Below are 19,771 nucleotides of genomic sequence, written 5' to 3' on the forward strand. Positions count from 1 at the left end.
GAAGTGTGGTGAAAAGAAGGTGAAAAAAACGCCAGAGAAACATTAATTATGCCTTCCCATGTCTCTGCAGGTTCAGCTCAGTGCCCTAATACCCACAGGATGTAGCTTTCCTTGGCTGTTCTGTAACATCTAAAGGGAAGAAAAGAAACCAAAGAGGGAGCACAGAGGGCCTTGGTGGCGACAGGGCTGCAGCTCTTTGAATGCCAGCTCTTCTCCCTGCTGCAGCATGGAAGCTTTTGGTCTCTGCTTTGAGCCAGTGTGGATGGATCAGGCACATGAAAGACCAGCAGCAACAGCTCCTAGAGCCTGACAGCAGGGCTGTGGATCAGGACTTCTGCCTTTTCCTATAGCAATGGAAGGGACTGAAGTCTAAATCTGGGTCTTTGTGCTCACAGTCTTGATATGAACTTATTCTAAAGGGAAAAAAGAAACCCACAAGAAGAAAAAGAATACTCTCTGGGAAGGGGGACTGAGCAGTGTGAGCTGCACATTTTTCTGAACATCAGGATTCCTTTTTACTAAACCATTTCTGACCTCAGCATTGTGCAGCAGGCAGGAGAACCAGGTTGGACTTGCAGTTTCTGGTGACAGGATAGAGGAAATCAGATAAACCAGCTTGTACCTACCACCTTGCTGTGAATTAGGGCTGTCCTTGTGTTTCACTTCTGTACAATCAATTTTCAGAATAAAAGCCTTTCCTCTACACGGCCAAAGGGTTTAATTCAACCCTGTAATAAATGGCTGGCTAACAATGGGCCAAACTCAGCTTGGATGTTGCTCTAGTTAATTAAGAAGAGTAGCATCGGGGCTAAATTTGGCAAGGAGTGTGAAGTGACTGCCTTCAGAGGCAGGGAAGAAAAACCCTTGCTTAGCTCACTGCACCCAGCTCTTCAAATGCAAATTAACCTGTCAACATCTGCATGCAGCCACCCAGGACAGCTGCAAAAAGGAGCATCCTGCACCCAAAAGAAGGGCTGGAAATGTTTAGTTCCAAACAGCTATTTTCTAAAATAATTTCTAGTAAATAAGAATACATTTAAAGTGGTAAACTGAGCATCTGCTGCATGAAATGAATGGAGGACAGCATGTGAAAAGAAACATATGTCAAGTATGCACTTCAGATGCATTGACTACTTGCCTCCAAAACAGAGAGAATTTAAACATATTTGCAGCAAACACACACCAAAAAATTGCCTCTGCAACCCAAAGAAAAGCCTCGAATAACAGCACAAGTTCAGCTTGGCCATACCTTGCCTTTCCCGTGGTGGAAGGGAGCAGTTTGTTGGATTTCAGCTGCTGCCTGGCTTCTTTTCCTCAGGCACCTGTCAGGAATGCCAAGTGCATGCAGCTTTTGTTTGGAGCAAACAATGTCCTTTCACCAGTACATTTAAAAACCCAGAAACCAAGGCACTGCTGCAGCCAAACCCTACCAGATTTGCTTCACTGGAGGGAAGACAGAAAAACACCCCTGTGCCTTTTCCAGAGTGCCTTGTGTGCAGTGGAGGAGATGGTGACATCCTGCCTGGGACCGAGCCGCGTCCGCGGAGCCGCTCCGGCGCTGGAAGGGCCCTGCTGGTGACTCAAGCTCTGCCTTCAATACCCTGCAGCTCAAGGAAATTGCATTTCAGTATTTCCTTCAGCCCGTTATCCTCAGACAAAATCTCTGCTGACTTAACTGAAGCTCTTACTTGCAAAACAAGTACAGGGCAAGGCCCCTTCAGAAGAGGAGAGGTTGGATTCCCGCTCTACAGGGTGAAACTCTTCCTTGTGAAGAAGCATATGGGAATATTTTTCAGTATAACAGGGCATGGGATAAACTCTGATGTCCCCTTTTACTTGGTCAGGGGAATAATCTCTGTTCCAAAGCTGGGAGAGGTGTGCTGTCTTTCTGTCTGTCTGCTGAGGCTTTGCTAAGGGTTTGGTTCTGCAGCAGTAATCTCGTGGTGCAGCCATCTCCTGTGGTCCCCTCGGGAGGGAGGGGAAACAAGCCATGAGCAGCTTTTGCAGAAACTGCTTTGCTATGATAATGTGGTGTAATTAAACAGGACTCAGAAATCCCAGAGTTATAAAAACCCATGGCTTGTACCAACACTTTTACTCTTCTGTGGGTTTTCAGGCTGAATCAGGGCTGAGCAAAGAGATCATGAGAAGAAGATTTTTGACTCAGTTGATCCTGCAGTTGATCCTGTTCACCTTGGCACATTGTAGCATCTCAATAACACAATTAAGAAGAAAGCAAAAAAGAAAAACCTCTGGAAGATCTAGAAACCTACTGATTCTCAAGGAGAACCTCAAAATGGAGGTATCTCTTCCTGTCCCTCCTTTGCTTGGGTTTGCTTCAATATTTTTTCCCCCTGATCCTGGAAGTTACATTTCCAGGAGTGAGGAGCTGCCATTGTACTGGCACTGAACTGCCAGGGCCCAGCAGTGGGGCTGGGGCTGCATCCCCTTGGCTTGCAGGGCAGCACAGAGTTGCTATTGAGTGTGTGTCCACATGGCAACAGCAGTGGTGCTCCAAGAATTTAATTTCCACGGTGCCCCTGGAATCTTCACTGCCTTGACATCTTCATTGTTCCACGGAGAAATAGAAAATAGAAATCCATGGGTAGGGTAAATGCAGTGCAAAATACAGAACACCATAGGACGGGGTTACCTAATGGTTAATTTAGAAAGGAACATATCATTAAAAACGTATGAAGGTGGCTACATATTGATGCTGTATAAATATTTAAAGGGATGCCTCTCGTAAGGGCAGAGTTCCAAGCTACACCTAAAATAACGTGTGTGAAAGAAAATTAAAAGAATATTTCACCATTTGGACTTGTTTAATCTGCCTTGGAAAGGCTTTTTATGCCAAGCTACTGAACATTAGTATGGGAAAAGAAATCAGACAGAACTCTTTTCTAGTGTAATTCTACCAAAGTCAGCAGAGTTAAACTGAAGATGATTTTTCTAGCCTTTTAAATAGAGTGTAATTTTCTCCATGGGTAGTTATTAAATGCTATTGAGAGAGACTGCGGCTGCTGTTGGAAGGGCTTTCTGGAGAGGTCACTCTGTCCCATGTGAACAGCACCAGTGAAAAACCAGGAGCTTTGTAGGTTTTACAACTTGAAGAGTTCCTGGAGGCTCTAACTCCACCACACGTCACTGCCTGACCCAAAGCTAAGAGCACACATCTATTCTGAGTTGAGATATCCTGGCTTGACATCCACTCCTACATCACAAGAATTCTGCCTGTAGAAATTGCTTAAAATATTGGAGGGGGCATTGCAAAAAATATTTGTGTGGACATTTGGTCCATCTCTGTCAGAGAGGACATATTCCTTAAATACACTTTCTGAGGCTCAACTACTCAGTCTTGACATTTTGGGGCTGTTGGGGTTTGTGTGCTTTTTCACCAGCTCTCCTAAGCACTGGCTGAGGTGGCCATTGCTGCTGGTGGTCCTTGTTACTTGTTACTTGGGACCCAGGTTCCTGCAGCCTTGTCTGCACATGGACCAATTTGAAGGGTGTTAAAATGCCCAAAAGGTACCTCCTGCATGGACACAAGGCTGAGTAAGTCCTAGACTAAAAGGTTCCTATTTTGGGGGGCATTGGGAAGATGTCAGGATCTCTCAAAAGGCACCTCAAGGATCCGGATCTCCTGTGGATGGCTCTGCCTCACACTTGGGATGCTGAGCCAGGTACCCAAAGTGTGGGGTTGGGCAGGAGCCAACTGGGTTTTCTTCCTGCCTGCACAGCCAAGGACTCTGCCCTCTCTCGCAGAGATTAAGCTCAATCCTCAGGCAAAGCAGCAGCAAAATTTGGATCATAAATCAAGATAAATTTTGGTTTTAATGGGGGGCAGAACCCAGAGAATTATTTAGCCATTTTACAAAAAGCCTAACATCCTCTTGGGATGAAATGGGAACACATGAGACCTCATAATTTATATATGTATTAACTTCCCACTGGTGAAATTAAAATGCAAAATAGTGTCTCTAAACAAAACTGTGAAGCTCTGTCCCTCGAGAGAGTTAAAAATGAAATGGGCAAAGCATCTCCCACAGGATCTATTCTTACCCTGGTAGGACTTTGGGCTGGATTGTAGGTATTTTCTTTCTCACAGTCACAATGCTGAGCTCCAAGAAAGGATTTGTCTGTGCAATACAGCGAAGCCCAGCAATAATTACCCATTGTGCTCCGTGATGAGCCATCCCTTTGCTTCTTCAGTAACCCATGCACCTGGACTTCAACTAAAACCAAATAATATGCACAGAAAACATTTTTATGTAAGAGGAGGTGAACATCACTAAAAATCAGAGAGCCTTTGTATGGCATGCCAAACTGCTGAAGCGAAAAAATGTCTTCAGTGAAAGGGCTCAGATGTGAGCATGTTTCAGTGCACAGCTCCAGGAAAAACTCTGATAATAAATGTGAGCTTGTTATCGTTGCTTTTCAGTGGGAAGTAAAGCCGGAAGCAGGGTCGTGCTGGCTAATTGAAGCTTACATTTCCATTCAAGCACTGCATTTTAATTATAAACTGGTGACACAAGTGTCACTTAGTTCCTACGCTGTTTTAAGTGTGCACATGTATAAAAAATATTTTCGGTTATTAATTTATTCTTGTGATCATATTCATTATCCTGCATTATGTCTACCAGGCACGTGTCTAATGACATGTTTGATACACGCTAATTCTTATGCCTCTGTTAATACAGAGCTTACACAGACATTTTAGGCTGAGCACGGTGCCAGTTGGCCACCAAAACAGGTGCACATTAATGCTATAAAATCAGCATTAGGAGCTGTGTACCCATATTCTGGCCAGCTGCAAGCACTTGCTCAGCCCTCCCGGGGCACAGCAGTCATGCCAGAAAATGGGATAACCTGTGGGAGTAGCTGCATCCAGCGCTGATGCCTGGAGATGCTGATGGTGAGGTCCTGCTGCCCAAGTCTGGCCCTGATCCTGGACCAGAGTCCAGCTCTGGCGTGTGAGCTGAGCGTGCTGGCTCTTTGTGTGGCCAAAGCCCAGGGTTAATGCTTAAAATTCAGGTGGAAAATTTCTGGCCTGTTTTTCCTTCCCTATGGGGTTTTTGTGCTGTGCCCAAAGAATGTCTCCAGCTAGAGCGCTGCCATTTATGCACAGAAATTAAAATAAAATGAGCAAAAAGGTCACTGGGAAATGGCTACCAAGAGACACCAAGTAAGTAATTAAAAACTCAGAGCAGGAGCACAAGTGAAAACAAGGGAAATATCCCTAGAAAGCAAATTATGAGGGTAAACCTCTTTCAAAGGCATTCATGGAACAGGCTAGCTGTGTTTTTCCCCTCTTAATTTGCTACCAAACTATAAAGAGGATTCTGTTTTAATAAGCACAACCATAGCGGGACACTGCAAATCAATTGTTGGAAGGGGTGTAATTAGAAGTGGTGCTGTGAACATCATTCCTAAATGCTACATGGTTTATTTCAGGTCCTATATCTTTAAGGATCCCAAAGCACCTCGGAACCGTCTGCGTTTGTCAGCGCTAAAGGCAAGGACAAGAGCACAGCAAAACGTGCAGAGCAAAGGAGAAAAGCTTCCCAACCTCTGGAGCAAACCACAGGATGTTTAACCTCACAGTGAGCAGGTATTGGCATAGCCTTGGATAAATATCTTTTGAAACACCCAAGTAACTTTAAAAAATGAAATTTGTCTGACTCAGTGCAAAGTAAGCTTGGATAGAGGTCAGAAGCCTCACCCTTTGGAAAGCCTGCTCACTGCCTTGGAGCATCTTTTGTTGACAGACAAAAATGTGTTTTCACAGTGGGCAGAGCTGGGGGGATGTGGAGCAGCTCTGATCCAAACACAAGGTGGGAACATCCAAGCAGCTCCAAGCATGAGCCAAGAAACTCAGCCCCTTGCTACGTTCATTGGCTTGGGTTCAGTGTGTGCAGAGGGGCTTTTGGACTGGGGCTGGCTGTGTCCTACTGCTCCATCTGGAAGGGGTCAGTCTGTCTGCAAAGAGCACCCTGGTGACCCCCAAATCGCTGTCACGGCAAATAAATGAGCCCCTGCTGGCTGGCAGAAGGATGAGGGTAAGGACCCAACTGGTTTGGGTTAGCAACCTGGTTGTAAGAAACATTTCCAAACTGTTACTGAGCTCCCAGATTTAATAATCGATGTTTTATCATGTTTAGGAGAGCTCTGCTTGATACTGACATTTTCCAACAGCTCCCCTAATAAAACCCAGTTGAAATAGTCCTGAGCTCCAGCTGTACAGAATAACCTGCCTTCAGTCAGGTGTACATCAGGTGGCAGAATGGGAACAGAGGATGTTAAATCTGGGAGGAAGCAGTGTCTGGGGCTCTCCTTCTACAATGGAAATCAAATTCCTGAAGTTTTGGTAGTTCACAGCTGCCTGCAAATCACCTTCCCACTCAGCAGAGCCATGTCTGGAGTTTAACAATCCATTTTGGGCTATTGGCTTCACTGGCTCCAGTAACAGGGCTCTGTTCAGTGAATTTGAGGGATTCAACCCTGTTCACAATCCCCGTGGATGAAAATGTGATGTGACAATGCTACTTGCTGTTTCATCATCTGGCTAAAACCAATCCAACACACAAAGAAACCAAGTCTAGCGAGTTTTGCATTAAAATATATGCATTATATAAAGGACCATTGCTATGGCTTACTTGAATTTAGAATATCTACTGGACAAAGATGATTAAAGCCCACTACTGCCATTAGTGAGTCATGCACGGAGGAGTATCACAAACTTTCATATCTGGGTACCTTTGAAAGCTCAGCCTAAATAGTCACAAGGTCTTCCAGCATTGAGAGTTCGTTATTTCATTTGCTTGCAGGCAGTTGAATGCTGGGGGCTGAACTCTAAAAACCCCAACAGCACGACAATTCTTCCAACACAATCATCCAGTGCCTTGCTATCAGCTATCACTGATAGCCACTGAGCTGTGAGATAGGTGTGCACAGCTCTGATAGGTATTTGCTATAAGTTACAGTTTAGATTTGATTACATTTAGGCAATGTTCCTCTGGCAAGATCCTATTTCAAGTCATAATTGCGACATGCCATGGTTCCTTTTTAATGCCTTGCAGCACCAAGAGATAAACTGTGCCTCTGGGATACAAGGAAGACAATAACAGCCCCAGTGTTATTGAATGCTATATATTTGGACAGGAGAAAACATCCAGTCATCCATATTCCCCACAAAATGGCATCATTTAAAAAGTATAAATGGGAGACAACTGATCTGAAACCCTGGTAGAGAATTGGCAGTGACTTAAAAATGGTTATTTACTTAATTTGAAAAAAAAAAAAATCTTGGCAGCTAAACAAGGGTGCTAATTCCTGCCTGAGCTGGGTCCCTCTCCCACTCGAGCAAGGGATGCTCAGTGCTTCTGAATATCTCAGAAACATTTGGCATTATCAAGCTAACAGGACTGGCTAAGTGAGAAACATTCAAAGGGCACAACTAAGTGGCACAATTCCAAAACAGCAATTAAAAGGCGGAATGCTTGAAAAAGAACAATAAAAGAGGTTAATTTGTATCAGGGCTTGGCAATTGGTACAGGAAATACTGTAATTCCATAACGTGCTCTCCCTTCACCCATCTCTTCATATCATGACTGTGTGTTTATAATCTATCATTCCTTCTTGGATTACATTTGACAAGAAATGACTCAATTTTATCGAAGAAGAATTTACAGGGTTATTTATTAAGGAGGCAGGAGCCTGGATAAACCCTGGGAAACAAGTAAAACAGGTAGACAAAAAGAGGACCCAGACTCTAACTTTGGACAAGTAAGTGATTGATTACATGTTTTTCTTCGGCAGGATGGCACAGAGATGGTCAAGAGTTAAGAAGAGAAATTAAAAATCTTAAATTTCTACCTAGGGCAGTATCTACTTATTTTCTGGAGAAGGAGTCATGCATTGTCATCAAAGAGCTAATTTCAAAAGCATCTCTTTAGCAGAAGGAAGGTTACAACATTTTGGCAAGGGGAGGAAAAAAGAGGAAGAGAACAAAGATGTTGAGATGACAGGATGCCATGGGAAGGAGGAGAAAGAGGGCTGGACTATCTGCCAGGCTAAATCAAGAACTGCTCCAACGCTTCCACTGCATTTGACTCCCAGCATGCAACAACTGCAAAAATGCCCCCAGATCTGAAGGGAAATCTAGCAAAGTCTGTCTAGGCGAGGCTATCCATCCTGCAGGCAGCTTGCCTGGAGGCTTGCTATTTTGAGATGGTAGAGAGGCCACTTGTTATTAATATTATGATAAATCTCAATATAGAGAAAGCCTCAAATGTTGCTGTGGTCCCCAGCACCTCTGTGTGCCCCTCAAAAGAGTCACAACCACAGTGAAAGAAAAAATACGAGCTGAAGCCCAGGACAGAGCCACCTTCCATGTTAAAATGTTGAAGATAAAATGAGCTGATGTACTTCGGGAGTGGAGACAAATAAGGGAAAGAACTACCTGGGAGTAGAAGAGGGAGGACAAAATATCTTGCAGTTTAACTGATCAAAACCCACTGAAAAAGTGAGACGCTTCAGAACACGGCAGAAAAAACCATGAAAAAACCATGCCCAGCGCTGGTGCTGTCTGCTGCAAACACCCTTTTGTTCTGAAGTCATAAATGTGACAATCAGCCTCTCAGACATATGGGCAGTTGTGCATTTATCCTGTTTATTTTACTACTCCTGTACATCCTGCCTTGCCATCTGTTGGGAAGAATCTGGATGCTGAACCATAAGTCTGAGACATAATAAATACCAGTAAACAGAAATCTAAAATGAAGATAAGCACCAAGTAATGTTTGGAAGCAGGACCAGTTTTTCAGTTTGATAGTTTGATTTATTTCCTGAGATGAGTTCTGGCTCAGAAAAGAAGGACCAGCAGGAAAAGGTCCAATTGAAGGGACGAATCTACGATCCCTTCTCTTATATTGGCTTCATATTGGCATAATTCCACCGCCTTCCTAGAAAGCAGTTAACTTTATGTAGGTGTAGAATCAGACTTAATCCTGTCCCTCAAGGAAGACATGCTTAAACACCAAATATTGCATGTATAAAACATAAGTTGCAAGCAGAACACTTCAAACCCAGTGAAAGCCGTGTTCCTGCCTCTTCCCCGAGCTGGGCAGCCCTCTCGCCGTGTCCCAGTTTCTCCACATCTTCGTTTCCATTTTATTATTAGAATGAGAGGGAAGTGGGTGGAAAGGAAGCACAGTTATCCCTCCTAGTCAAGGGCAGGAAGATAAAGCAACTGGCCCCAGATCAAGCAGGAAATCTACCGAAGCCCAGAGTCACAAGCCCATCATCATCCTCCTCCTCCTTCCTCTCCATTTTCAGTTTGGGGATACAGAAATTCTACAGAAATTGCTGCTCTTTAGCACATAAACCACAGAGACACCAACTAAATATCTGGGAGCTGAGAGGTGTTAATAACAGACTTCAGATTACACTCAGTATCTAAGTACTCCTACCTCCTCAAAGGAATTAGAGATGAGATGAAAGCTCTCGCTTCTCTTCCTAATATTTGTTCTCTTTTTGCTCTGTTTCTGCAAAAATACACAAGACTACACAATGGAGACATCATGTACACCACCCTTCCCCTGAGTTTCTTATGAGGTGTTTTGTACCTGGCAAGACTGACTGAGGCTACAGGTGGGACAGCACGACCTGAGCAGAGGGGACACTGTGTGACCCAGCAGATGGGACAGGGTGTACTGAAGGAATAATCACTGTGTTGAAATTTCACAGGAGCAAAAAAAAAAAACCAAAACGTTGCTGTATTGACTCGTTTTACCAGTTTACACTGGCGAGGGTCATTAGAGATGCCAGAAGGAAGGGCAAGCCCTGGAAGTATCTAAACAGAGCAATAAAAGCCCATAAAGGTAACAGCTGATGGACAAAGCCCAAAGACTGCATTACATCATTGCAAAGGTCCCCACAAACCCCAAGATGAGTTACTATGGCTCTGACAGATCCTACCACAAATGCCATCTGTCAAGTCCTCAGAACATGCAGTGTAACTATATACAGAATAAAACAGTAACTGCAGCACAACACAGCCACGAGGATCCTGTTTGTACAACCCAACGCCTCCTTGACTCTGCACAAAACATTTCTGAAACCTCCCCAGAACAATCCTGAAAGCCAGGTGAGATTAATATCCTCCACATTGCATCCTGCACAGTAGTAAAGAGCTTTACAGCTGGATTACAAATGTGCTTTCACTGGTCTGCAGCCTTGGGGGAGCGTCACTAATGCACACACAGTCTTTGGGATCTCAGTTTTGCACTGGGATATCTGACATGCTGAGAGCCACGGAGGAAAAACCAAAACCTTCGTGTAGCCTGATAGCTCCCTACTGGCTATAGAGTAGATCAAGCTCAAGAAAGCAAATTAATTCATTAAAGTGACATATATTCAGTCAATTAGCTTCAGGTCCTTGTTTCATAGGGCAGGGAAGAATGGATGTTTTGTGACATCAGTAAGATCATTTGAGAGCCTCTGTATAAATGTTCAAAGAAGTGCATTGAGGAGACACATGCTTGCTTTTTTTTTTGTCACTTGAGAATAGATAATACCTTAACCCATCTTCTGCTGACAGATCCTCTAGCACCAAATTTTCAGTATTTTTAAGTATTTTATACAATGGACAATATTTCAAAGGGATTGAACTCTGTGTCCGTAAAGGCAGCTCCAAATTCAGAAACTCTAACAAACTGAATGATCCTGAAAAAAAAAAAACCCAAACCAAAAAACACCTAAAATGGGTGCTGAAAAAAATCACTCCATCAGTTGCCAGCAAAACTGCTCTGCTTCAGCCAGGGTAGCAAAGCTGGCACTGGAGTGCTAAGAATTGCTCTTAAAAACAGTGAGTAAAGCACATGGACCTTCTCAAGAGCGTGTGTTTTACCAAGGCAACGGAGATGGCATGAGCAGGATGTATGGAATGAAAGAGTGCAAACACGGTCTGCATCTCAGCTGAGTCCTTCACTGATGGGTTTATGCTTGCATTGAAAGATTCATGGGTGAAAGCTCACTCTTCAGGAGCGCAATAATATGTATATATTGTCCTAGAAACAGGCTACAGCATCACAAAATAAGTTTTTCAGAGCAGAGACACCCATCTGGGTATTCTCCATTTGCAACCACTCTCCTTTCACAGTGTGAGCACAGCCTCGTGTGCCTGCACAGACTGAGAAGAGCAACCACCTCTTAATGTGCCTGTGGACACAACCTCCAAGGCAGGTCATGTCTGATCTTAGAGGGATTTAACATTTGCTCTACACCAAATAACACTTTGGCCACAGCACTGGAGTAAAAAGTCTGCATTGTATTCAGTTTATTTCAAACAGTGCTGGTGCTGGAGCTTCATAGCTGTGCTTGGAGAATACTAAGGGATATCCATTCTTTTCGGATGAGCCATGAATTTGCAGTATTGATGGACAGCAGCCTGCCTTTATTTGCTTGCCTCAAACATTGGTATAAGCATTTTTATTTTGTTTTCAGGAGTATCCATGGAAGCGGCGCATGCGGGTGCCGCAGCTCCCGTGCTTGTGTGCATTCATCCGAGCTGGAAGACTTGCAAATAATTGTGCAAATGTGTGTTTGTGCAAGTTTTCAAAACCATCAATGATTTACTCGATCCTTCCTCCCCATTATAAATGTTCCAGGAAGGACACGTGGGCCCACGTGAATTAAATAGCCAATTGCACCACTTGAAAAGTAAATGGCAAACAGGGAATACTAAAAGCAGTAGACACAATGGGTTCAAAGAGATTCATGTGCTGAAGTGTTTAATAAAATACTCTTTGAATAAATTTAAATTACAAGTACATTACTTGATTTCCTATCTTGATGTCACAGAGCCTGCAGAGCGCTCTATTGTGAGCTGTCCTATTAACTTCAGCACGATTGTTCACCAAGATAAGCAGTTTCAGTGGATAAAGTGGTGTTTTTAACATTGTTTTTTCCTAGGCAAATATTTTAATCAGATCCTCCTCGTGAGTAAGACCGTGCGAGGCTTAGGAAGCTGTGCTGCACATTTCCCATAGGAACAGGGGCTGCTGGGAAATCAGAGTGGTTTAATTCCCTTTCTCTTAGGGCTTAGGCTGACCACAGAATGGTTACTCACAGGACACACCATCTGCTGGGTTTGCAAGGCCCTGCTCTGCACCCAGCGACCCAGAGGTGCTGACAGCCACCGCAGCTCAAGTATGGACGTGGGACAGAACAGCAGGCACCTGGAATGGGGCTGGTTTGCTCTTCTTGTGAATTTGTGGGCTGGGGTGCAGGTCTCAGGTTGATTGGCTGCATGGGGAGGTCCGTCAGAAACTCCCTACTCTGGTGTCATTTTAACTTCAGCAGCTGAGGTTGCAGCTATTGTGACTGTCTTGGGCCCAGAAAACAAAACCCCAGCTTTGCCAGGGAGCCCTGGGCCATCTTCAGAGGCTCGGCCGCTTCTGTTCCTCACATCCACACCAGGAATTAATTCACTTTCCCACCGAAGGCAATTACCTTGGACAAAACTTTTAAAAATCCACGCAGAAACGGCGCAATTATTTAAAATCCACTCAATGAACCTCCTACCTCCACCTTTGACAAACACGCTAAAAGAACAAAATTGGGATTAGACAGGCAAGAGTTTGAGTGATGGATCATTAACGCTGCCTCTTGAGTGACTAAGCTCCATAGTAGTATCAACTACTAGTGCTGAAACATGATTTCATCCCTGCAGCTCCAAACGAAGATAATATGCTTGATCCCTGAGCTGTAGCACTCCAATTACGATGCCAATTTGTTGTAAAATATTGTTTCAAAGAAAAACAGGAAAATGTTGAGGAGCACCTGATAATTGAATTATAAGGTTATCCTTTTACATCCTGTTTCAGCAATTTTGTTTGAAATCTTGGGACTGGGGCTACAGAACAGGTGATTGCTCATAATCCAGCATACAGGTTAATTGATAGAGCTGAGAAACATTTTACGGGGAAATTTCAATTGACCTGAAATTTGCTCAGCAAAATGCTTTATGTATGTCAAAAGCAATTTCAGAGGCTGTTAAAGGCATTTTCAGCTTCTGCACATTTGTGTCTCAGATTTGTCTTTTGGACATAAGAGTGAAATGGCAATAAAGACCATTAAAATAAATTAAAGAGGTTTTAACAGTTATTTTTCCAAAACACCAGAAGATTTCTAAAAATAGGTTTGAAGCCAGACCATTTAAACACATATAAAAATCCATAACTGAAGCTGTTTTCCTGCTATGTATCTCCTCAGACTTGCAATATTACCTTTAGATTACTAAAAGTCTCAGCCACTTCAAATGAGCGAGGCTCTGAAATGGTCAAGGGAGTGTTGTTTTAAATCAGCTTCTAGAAATGGTTTTATTATTTTATAAAACAAAGGAATGGTTCCATGTTGAAATCCAAGTCCCATGGCATGGTTTAAAACATGAATAATTTACTGTATCTATAGATTTTATCTTACAAAACAGAACATACTGAAAAAGGAGGAGAGAATGTAGTCTTTGCTCCTCAGCTCTGTGAACAGATGACAGCTTTCTCAAATTGGGCATTCTTAGCACATATTTGACAACTTTAAAAATTGTAACTTTATAATTTGATTATGAGCATTTGAATTTTGAGCAGAACAGCTCCCTTGCTGTCTGTTTGATGTGTCCCATGAAACGCCTTTTTATCCCCCGAACTGATGGGGGTTTGAGCTTCACTGGCACACAGCTCCTGGGTGCAACTGTTCAAAATCCCCTGGCGAGTGCCAGGAGGGCACTGGCACTGCCCAGGGATGCAGCCAGGCTGGAGCTCGGCCATGGTGCTGGGAGCTGCCTCAACACTGCCCGTTCCCCGCAGCTCCCCTGCCTGCTGCTCTCCTACATAAAGTTCTGACTTAAGCCCAGGTGAAACCAAGGCAGAAATCCCACCAGTTTCAGTGAAAGCTGCACGTCACTTCTGTGATTGGTGTTACTGGGAGACCACACAGAAACCCTGACATTGGGAAGCTCAGGGATTTTTCCCAGAGGTGACAGGTCCAGCCTTGCTGAACAAGCTCAGCAACTCCTGCAAGATACAAACTTATTTTCCACGAAAAACTGAGGCTGAAGACACTTAAAACAAGCTCAGTGAAGATCACAAGATTCAGTTCAAGTGGAGGATGCTCAGCACTTCTCAAGCAAACTCAGGAGCTCTCAGATGCAACCCTCATTTTCCAGGTGCCATAAAAGCCCATGCTGAGTGTTAGATTTCCTTTAAGAGTCATAAAGCCAAGCATTGCTATTACCCATAAACCTTCACATTTCAATAATTCTTTCTCTCTTTAGCACCTAAAAATATTTCCTTTTCCTACAGCTCTTCTATGTATGCCTACTATAACTAGGTAGCAAATCCGGTATTTTAAGAGAAAAATCATGTTACACTGTAGCCTTAAATCATTAGCTAGAGGAGAAGATGAGAACAGACGTGAGAATGAGGTGTTTGCTACCGCGCCACAGTCTGTTCTGGGGAGAAAAAAACCCATCTAAACACAGCTGCGACTCTGAACCGGAGCTGGGCTCGTCTGGGCTGAGCCGTCTGTCAGTTGGAATAAAGCACAAAGCCGGGTTTGCAAAGTTCCCGGGTGCCTAGCCGCGCTGCTGGAATGAGGTGCGCAGCAGCCCGCCCGCCAAGCGCATCCCTGTGGGGAGCAGGGCTCCGGTGCCCCCACCCCCGAGCCACAGCCAGCTCGGCACAAGTCACCAGCTTCCCTCTGCCCTCCCTTTCCCCCACACTCTCCTCCTGCACCACGGAGGCTCTGCCGGCCGCTCTCAGAGAATGGACCAGCAGGTGAGGGGCTTCAGAGCCACCGTGGCCACGGCCCCCGCTTGTCTCTCCCTCCCCGGGGATGCGCCGCTCTCCCACGGCCGGAGCCCCGCGCTCTCGGCTGACAGATGCGCCTTCCCATCTGGGCTTTGCGACCTGCTCTGCCAAATGCTCGCAACACCCATGTGCTTCTTTGTCCCCGCAGTTACCGCCGCGCCTTCTCCACAACTCCATTTTCAGAGCGGGAGCCACATGTTCGGCCTCTGCGGGGAGCGGGGTCCTGCTGCCCAGCTCAGCCCTACAACACCCATCTATTTATTGTTCCCACCCTTCAGCCTGACCCTCGGGCTCTATCGAGGAACCCCGAGTCCCCATTGAAGCACCTGAGCGGTGGCAACACCCCCTCCACCCGAGCTCCCGGTGTCTCTGTCTGAGGGCAGACTGGGAGGAACTGGAGTTCCCGCTGTCCTGCCCGAGAGCTGTGCTTGAGCTCCAAAGCTCCTAAAGCCAAAGTCCCGCGGGGAGGGGGGAGAGGGGGCACCCAGCCCCGAAGCCTGCAGGGCTCAGGTGCGCCCCAAAGCACCCAAAGCCCCGACCCCGTCAGGAGCCCCCCGAAGCTCCGAAGCCCCGGCGATGGTCGCGGAGCGAGGTCGCCCCCCTGGGCAGCGCTCCCCTGGGCAGCGCTCCGCATCCCGCCGCCGGTTCCCATGGCAATGTCGGAGATGCCGGTTGCCACGGTAACGCCATCCTCCTCCTCGGCCGTGTCCGAGGCAGCGGCGCGGCTCCGGCCCCGGCTCCGGCGGGGCTCAGCCCGGCGGCTCCGGCTCCAGCTCCTGCCGGGCTCTGCCCGGGCGCTGCCCGGCGGCTCCGGGAGCGCAGCCGGGTCCCCCCGGGGAAGTTGCTCCCCCCCTCCCCGGCGCGGCCCCGGTACCTTCGAGGCAGCAGATCCTCCAGAGCCCCGAGTGCGTGAGATCGCCCCGCGCCCGCCGCGGCGGCCCCTGCGCCTCGTCCGTCGTGATGTTGGTGCCGTTGCAGATGTGGGCGCTGGAGTAGAGCCAGTAGTCGGTGCCGATGGCGATGGCCATGAGGCTGAAGGCTGCGAAGGCGCCCACCGTGGTCAGCAGCATCTGGACGCCACGGTCACACCACACCATGGTGCTTCATAGTCCCCGCACGGGCGCGGGGGGCCGCACGACACCGCCCGGCAGCCGCCGCGCCCGCGGGAGGCTCCGAGTCACGGGGCGGGGGGCGGGCCGGGCGGGGGGAGCCGCTGCCGCCGCCGCGGGGCCGGGCTCCGCCGCCAGCCGCGCCCCCGCGCACCGCCCCGGCCGCGCAGGCACCGGCCACGGGCGGAGGGAGGCGGGCAGGGAGGGAGGGGCGGCCCGGCCGCGGGCACCGGAGGCACGGAGCCTCCCGACCCCCGACGTGACGCCGCCCCGCCGGGGAGAGCCCGGCCCCGGCCCCCGGTGCGCGCCCGCCGAGCATCGCTCCGGTCCTTCGGTCTGAGCGGGCTCTGCCACGTCTGACGGGTTCCATCCCGGCAAGTGCTCGAGGCCGGTTGGACGGGGCTTGGAGCTACGTGGTCTAATGGAACGAGAGGGGCTTTAAGGTCCCTTCCAACCCAAATCATTCTGTCGTTCTATGAAATTCACAGGGGATGAAGGTGTGAGTGTGAACCAGGTTGGCTCTCCACCCTGCAGTGCGCCAGGATCTGCCTGGGGAGCAGGGAGGTCTTGCCCGCTCTAGAGGTGCAAAGCTCTGCACCTTCACTGCTCTTTCTTGGGTGGGTTCTGCACACCTTCCTTCTGCTGCATGGGCTGCCCTGGAAATCACCGTGGAAACGGTGCCAAACACCGTGGGGATGAGGCGTTGCAATTCCAAGAAGATGCCCACATTGCCAGGGAGCCACAGCAGAGCCATCGAGGGGGTTTAGCCATGATTTCCTCCTGCAGCCTCGCTCTGCAATTAATTACCCAAGGAGGTTGTAGGCAAATGTTTGGGTTGCTGGTTTGCTCCTGTTTGGAAGGGTGTGGAGACAATCCAGCACCTGAAAATATTTTCCCTTGGGAAACCAAGGGGAGAAATATCTACACCATTTTTGTCGCACTATCCTGTCTTCCACCCCTCACTCTCATCACCGCGAGTTGACAAGTCGGTCCTGCCTCCACCTCATGCAAGTGACAAGCCAGATGAATGGGAAGGCTTCCTGATCAGCTAATGCATTTGTGTGGAGGGAACGTGGCAGCACACCAGTTTTATGTATATGAATTAGGGAGTGGGAGGACAAGAGCTACAAACCTCGAGAAATACAGTGCTCTTGCCGAGCAGTGCGTGGATGGCTGCAGGTGCTTGTGTGACTCCAATGCTCAGCATACCAACGCAGAGAGGCTTTTCAGCTGCTCGTCCATTTCAGAAAAAACTGGGAGAACAAAAAGCAAATACAAATTAAAAGCTGGTCTTTATTTCGCAGAGGCCTTGGTGAATTGCTCAGACATGAAGCCTATAAACACAGAACAGCTCCAAAGTCAGATGCTTGGTTTAAAAATGTAAATTATGCTTTTCTTTTCAGTTGTGGTTTGTAGGTGTATCAGTGCCTTTGCAAAAATCACCTTCTAAATGAATGTCTCCATTAGGGATGGAAGAATGAAATCAGGTAAACTCAGAAGCAGAGTGAATACTCCTTCTGAAAAACTGGATTGAGCATTTAAGTTTAATGAGGTTCAACAAACTTCTCATTTGAAATATATGTTTGTACCTCTGGGCTTTGGGGGTTTGGACAGAGTGGGGAAATGAGATACTGAAACAGCAGCAGAGAAGCTATTTCCATAGCTTTTTAAACCTATTGAGCCTTAATTAATATTATTTATTTGTATTATGGTATTGCTGGGAGAGATGCTTATGGCTGGAGCAGAGGGGGGAGAGGGCTGGCTGGGCTGTACCCAAGCAGGGATGGCACTGGAACGTCTTCCTTGAGCACTCCCAGTCCAGACATGCCACAGGACACAGGGAGGGTGGTGGCTGTTCTGGTGGGCTCTCAGCAGCCTCCACCAGCAGAAAGGGGACACACAGCACCAGGGTTTCCATGGGCTCAGGGCAACCAGCCCTGCAGCAATGCTCCTATTGACTGTGCAACGTAACAGCACATTAACAGCATTTATTATTAAAATATCTTGCTCCTCTTCCTCCCCCTCTCATTTTTGCAAAGAAGACATCTGTTTCTGTTTCTCCTGCCCTGAGAGAAATAACTCGGGCTCCTGAAGGGTTACAGAGCAGCATCCAAGGCAGGCAATCATTTTCTGCCCAAGCTATCTTCTTTAGTTTAAAAACGTTCTCTATTCTTTTGAAATGCATGAAGTAGATTGTGGGAGAGCTAATATTATATTCCACTACAGAAAGCCGGTGGAGTATTTTACATTGATGTCTGGCTCTAGTGATTTTCTAAGGATTTTGAATTCATTAAATCCAACCATTGAATAATCTCCATTCGTGGCGGAAGGAAGGCAAAAGTGCTTACGCTTCTTCAACAGCAGAAAAGCGTGTAGTCTTTTCTTAAACACGAAATCTCTCTGACCCACTGCATGCAGCACAGGTTGCCCACCGTGCCACCTTTGATTTGCAGGGTTTGCTTATGATACAGCCTTATAAAACTGCCCTTGAATGTAGCAGCAGAGAGCCTTGGCAGGGTGTTTTGCACTGCAGTAGCCTCCTCCGTCCTCAATCAGAATTAAGATCCAATTGTTCCAAGCTCAGACCAGAGGCAGAAGCTCAGGACAATGAGAAGAGAAAGCCCCACAGCGTCTCCCTGTAATTCAGCACGACAACGTGCAAGGACAAGAGTCCAAACCCAGAAATAATTTTTACCCTAGAGAAACAGAATCTTGAAACAGAATTGTTTTGATTCCTTGACGTTGATGTTCAAAGCTTTAAATGAAATCTTGTGCCTGATCATTTTATTTCTGAACTGAATAACAGTTACTTTGGAGACAAAACTTTGGCTTTAACTGAATTCAGTGAGAGCTGTCACTAATAAAATCCTGCCCCAGAGACACCACTGATATCAGAAGAAAACTGCAAGATGTTACCATTTAGCATTACTGCTGCTAAGTGTCAAACATATTGAGTTTAACAGATTAGGCTTTCTTAGGTTTTTTTTTTTTTTAATCTATCATCTAGAAAAATAACACTAGCATTTCACTGAAAGAAACTTTTGGAAATTGCTCAAGAAGAACTCGAGAGTGCTCTTTCTCAGAATGAAAATAATCACTTCAATTAAATAGGCTTTTGATGTAGATACAGTCTAACCACCATCAAAGCCTGGAACAGATATTTCATCCTCTCTTGTTCTTTCTCAGCTTTTAGCTCTGTGCATGTGGGAATGAATTTCAGCATTGAGGAATGTCCTAAAACGTTAAGGACATCTATATAATTGGTTATTGTCATCTTCTGTGGGTCTTGGTGTCTTTCCTATCTAATTTGATGCTGATATTGGGGGGCAAAATCCTTAATAATCTCCTTCAGATTATGCTGTGTATGGAGAACTGGATGTTTCATCCATTTTGTACAGTGTTGGATAATCTCCTTTTATCCCCAGGGCAGTAGTGGGATTTGGTTAAACCACCAGCTCAGCAGCAGAGCTTCACATCTCCAGCCTGAGCACAGGACCTTGGAAGACCCTGGGATGTGGCAGAGGCAGTCAGTGGGTCACAGGTATGTGTAAAAAGGAGTACCACTAAAATTGTTCCTGGAACTATTATTTTCATGCACTTTGGATCAGATATTGCAGATTACTGTGGTATCTACTGAACTACCTGAGGGGATCTTTGCAGAGCTGGATCCAAATGATCAATCTCACACATTCTGTAGTGAAACAAAGGTTGAATTCACTCATATTTAGGGATGACCCCCAGACCCAGCTATTCCTTTTATCATAATTCATCATCAATTGCAAGGACATTGTGCCT

The 19,771-nt window shown here is 46.4% G+C and overlaps 1 protein-coding gene and 1 long non-coding RNA gene across 2 annotated transcripts in view; one reads left to right on the plus strand and one right to left on the minus strand.

The window, feature by feature from the left end:
* CACNG4 (calcium voltage-gated channel auxiliary subunit gamma 4) overlaps positions 1-16,082 on the minus strand; it is a 44,094-nt gene extending 28,012 nt beyond the window's left edge. Inside the window, exon 1 of the mRNA XM_038156973.1 lies at positions 15,742-16,082. Coding sequence (XP_038012901.1) covers positions 15,742-15,964 — 223 coding nt within the window. The 5' untranslated portion in view covers positions 15,965-16,082. The remainder of the gene's footprint in view (positions 1-15,741) is intronic.
* On the plus strand, positions 1,256-15,732 carry LOC119709337. Its single transcript, XR_005259335.1, has 3 exons — positions 1,256-2,302; positions 5,455-5,611; positions 11,506-15,732. It is a non-coding gene; the product is annotated as an uncharacterized LOC119709337 (long non-coding RNA).
* Positions 16,083-19,771: the final 3,689 nt, after the last annotated feature.

Source organism: Motacilla alba, chromosome 18, assembly GCF_015832195.1.
Source record: "Motacilla alba alba isolate MOTALB_02 chromosome 18, Motacilla_alba_V1.0_pri, whole genome shotgun sequence".
Classification (NCBI taxonomy): Eukaryota; Metazoa; Chordata; class Aves; order Passeriformes; family Motacillidae; genus Motacilla; species Motacilla alba.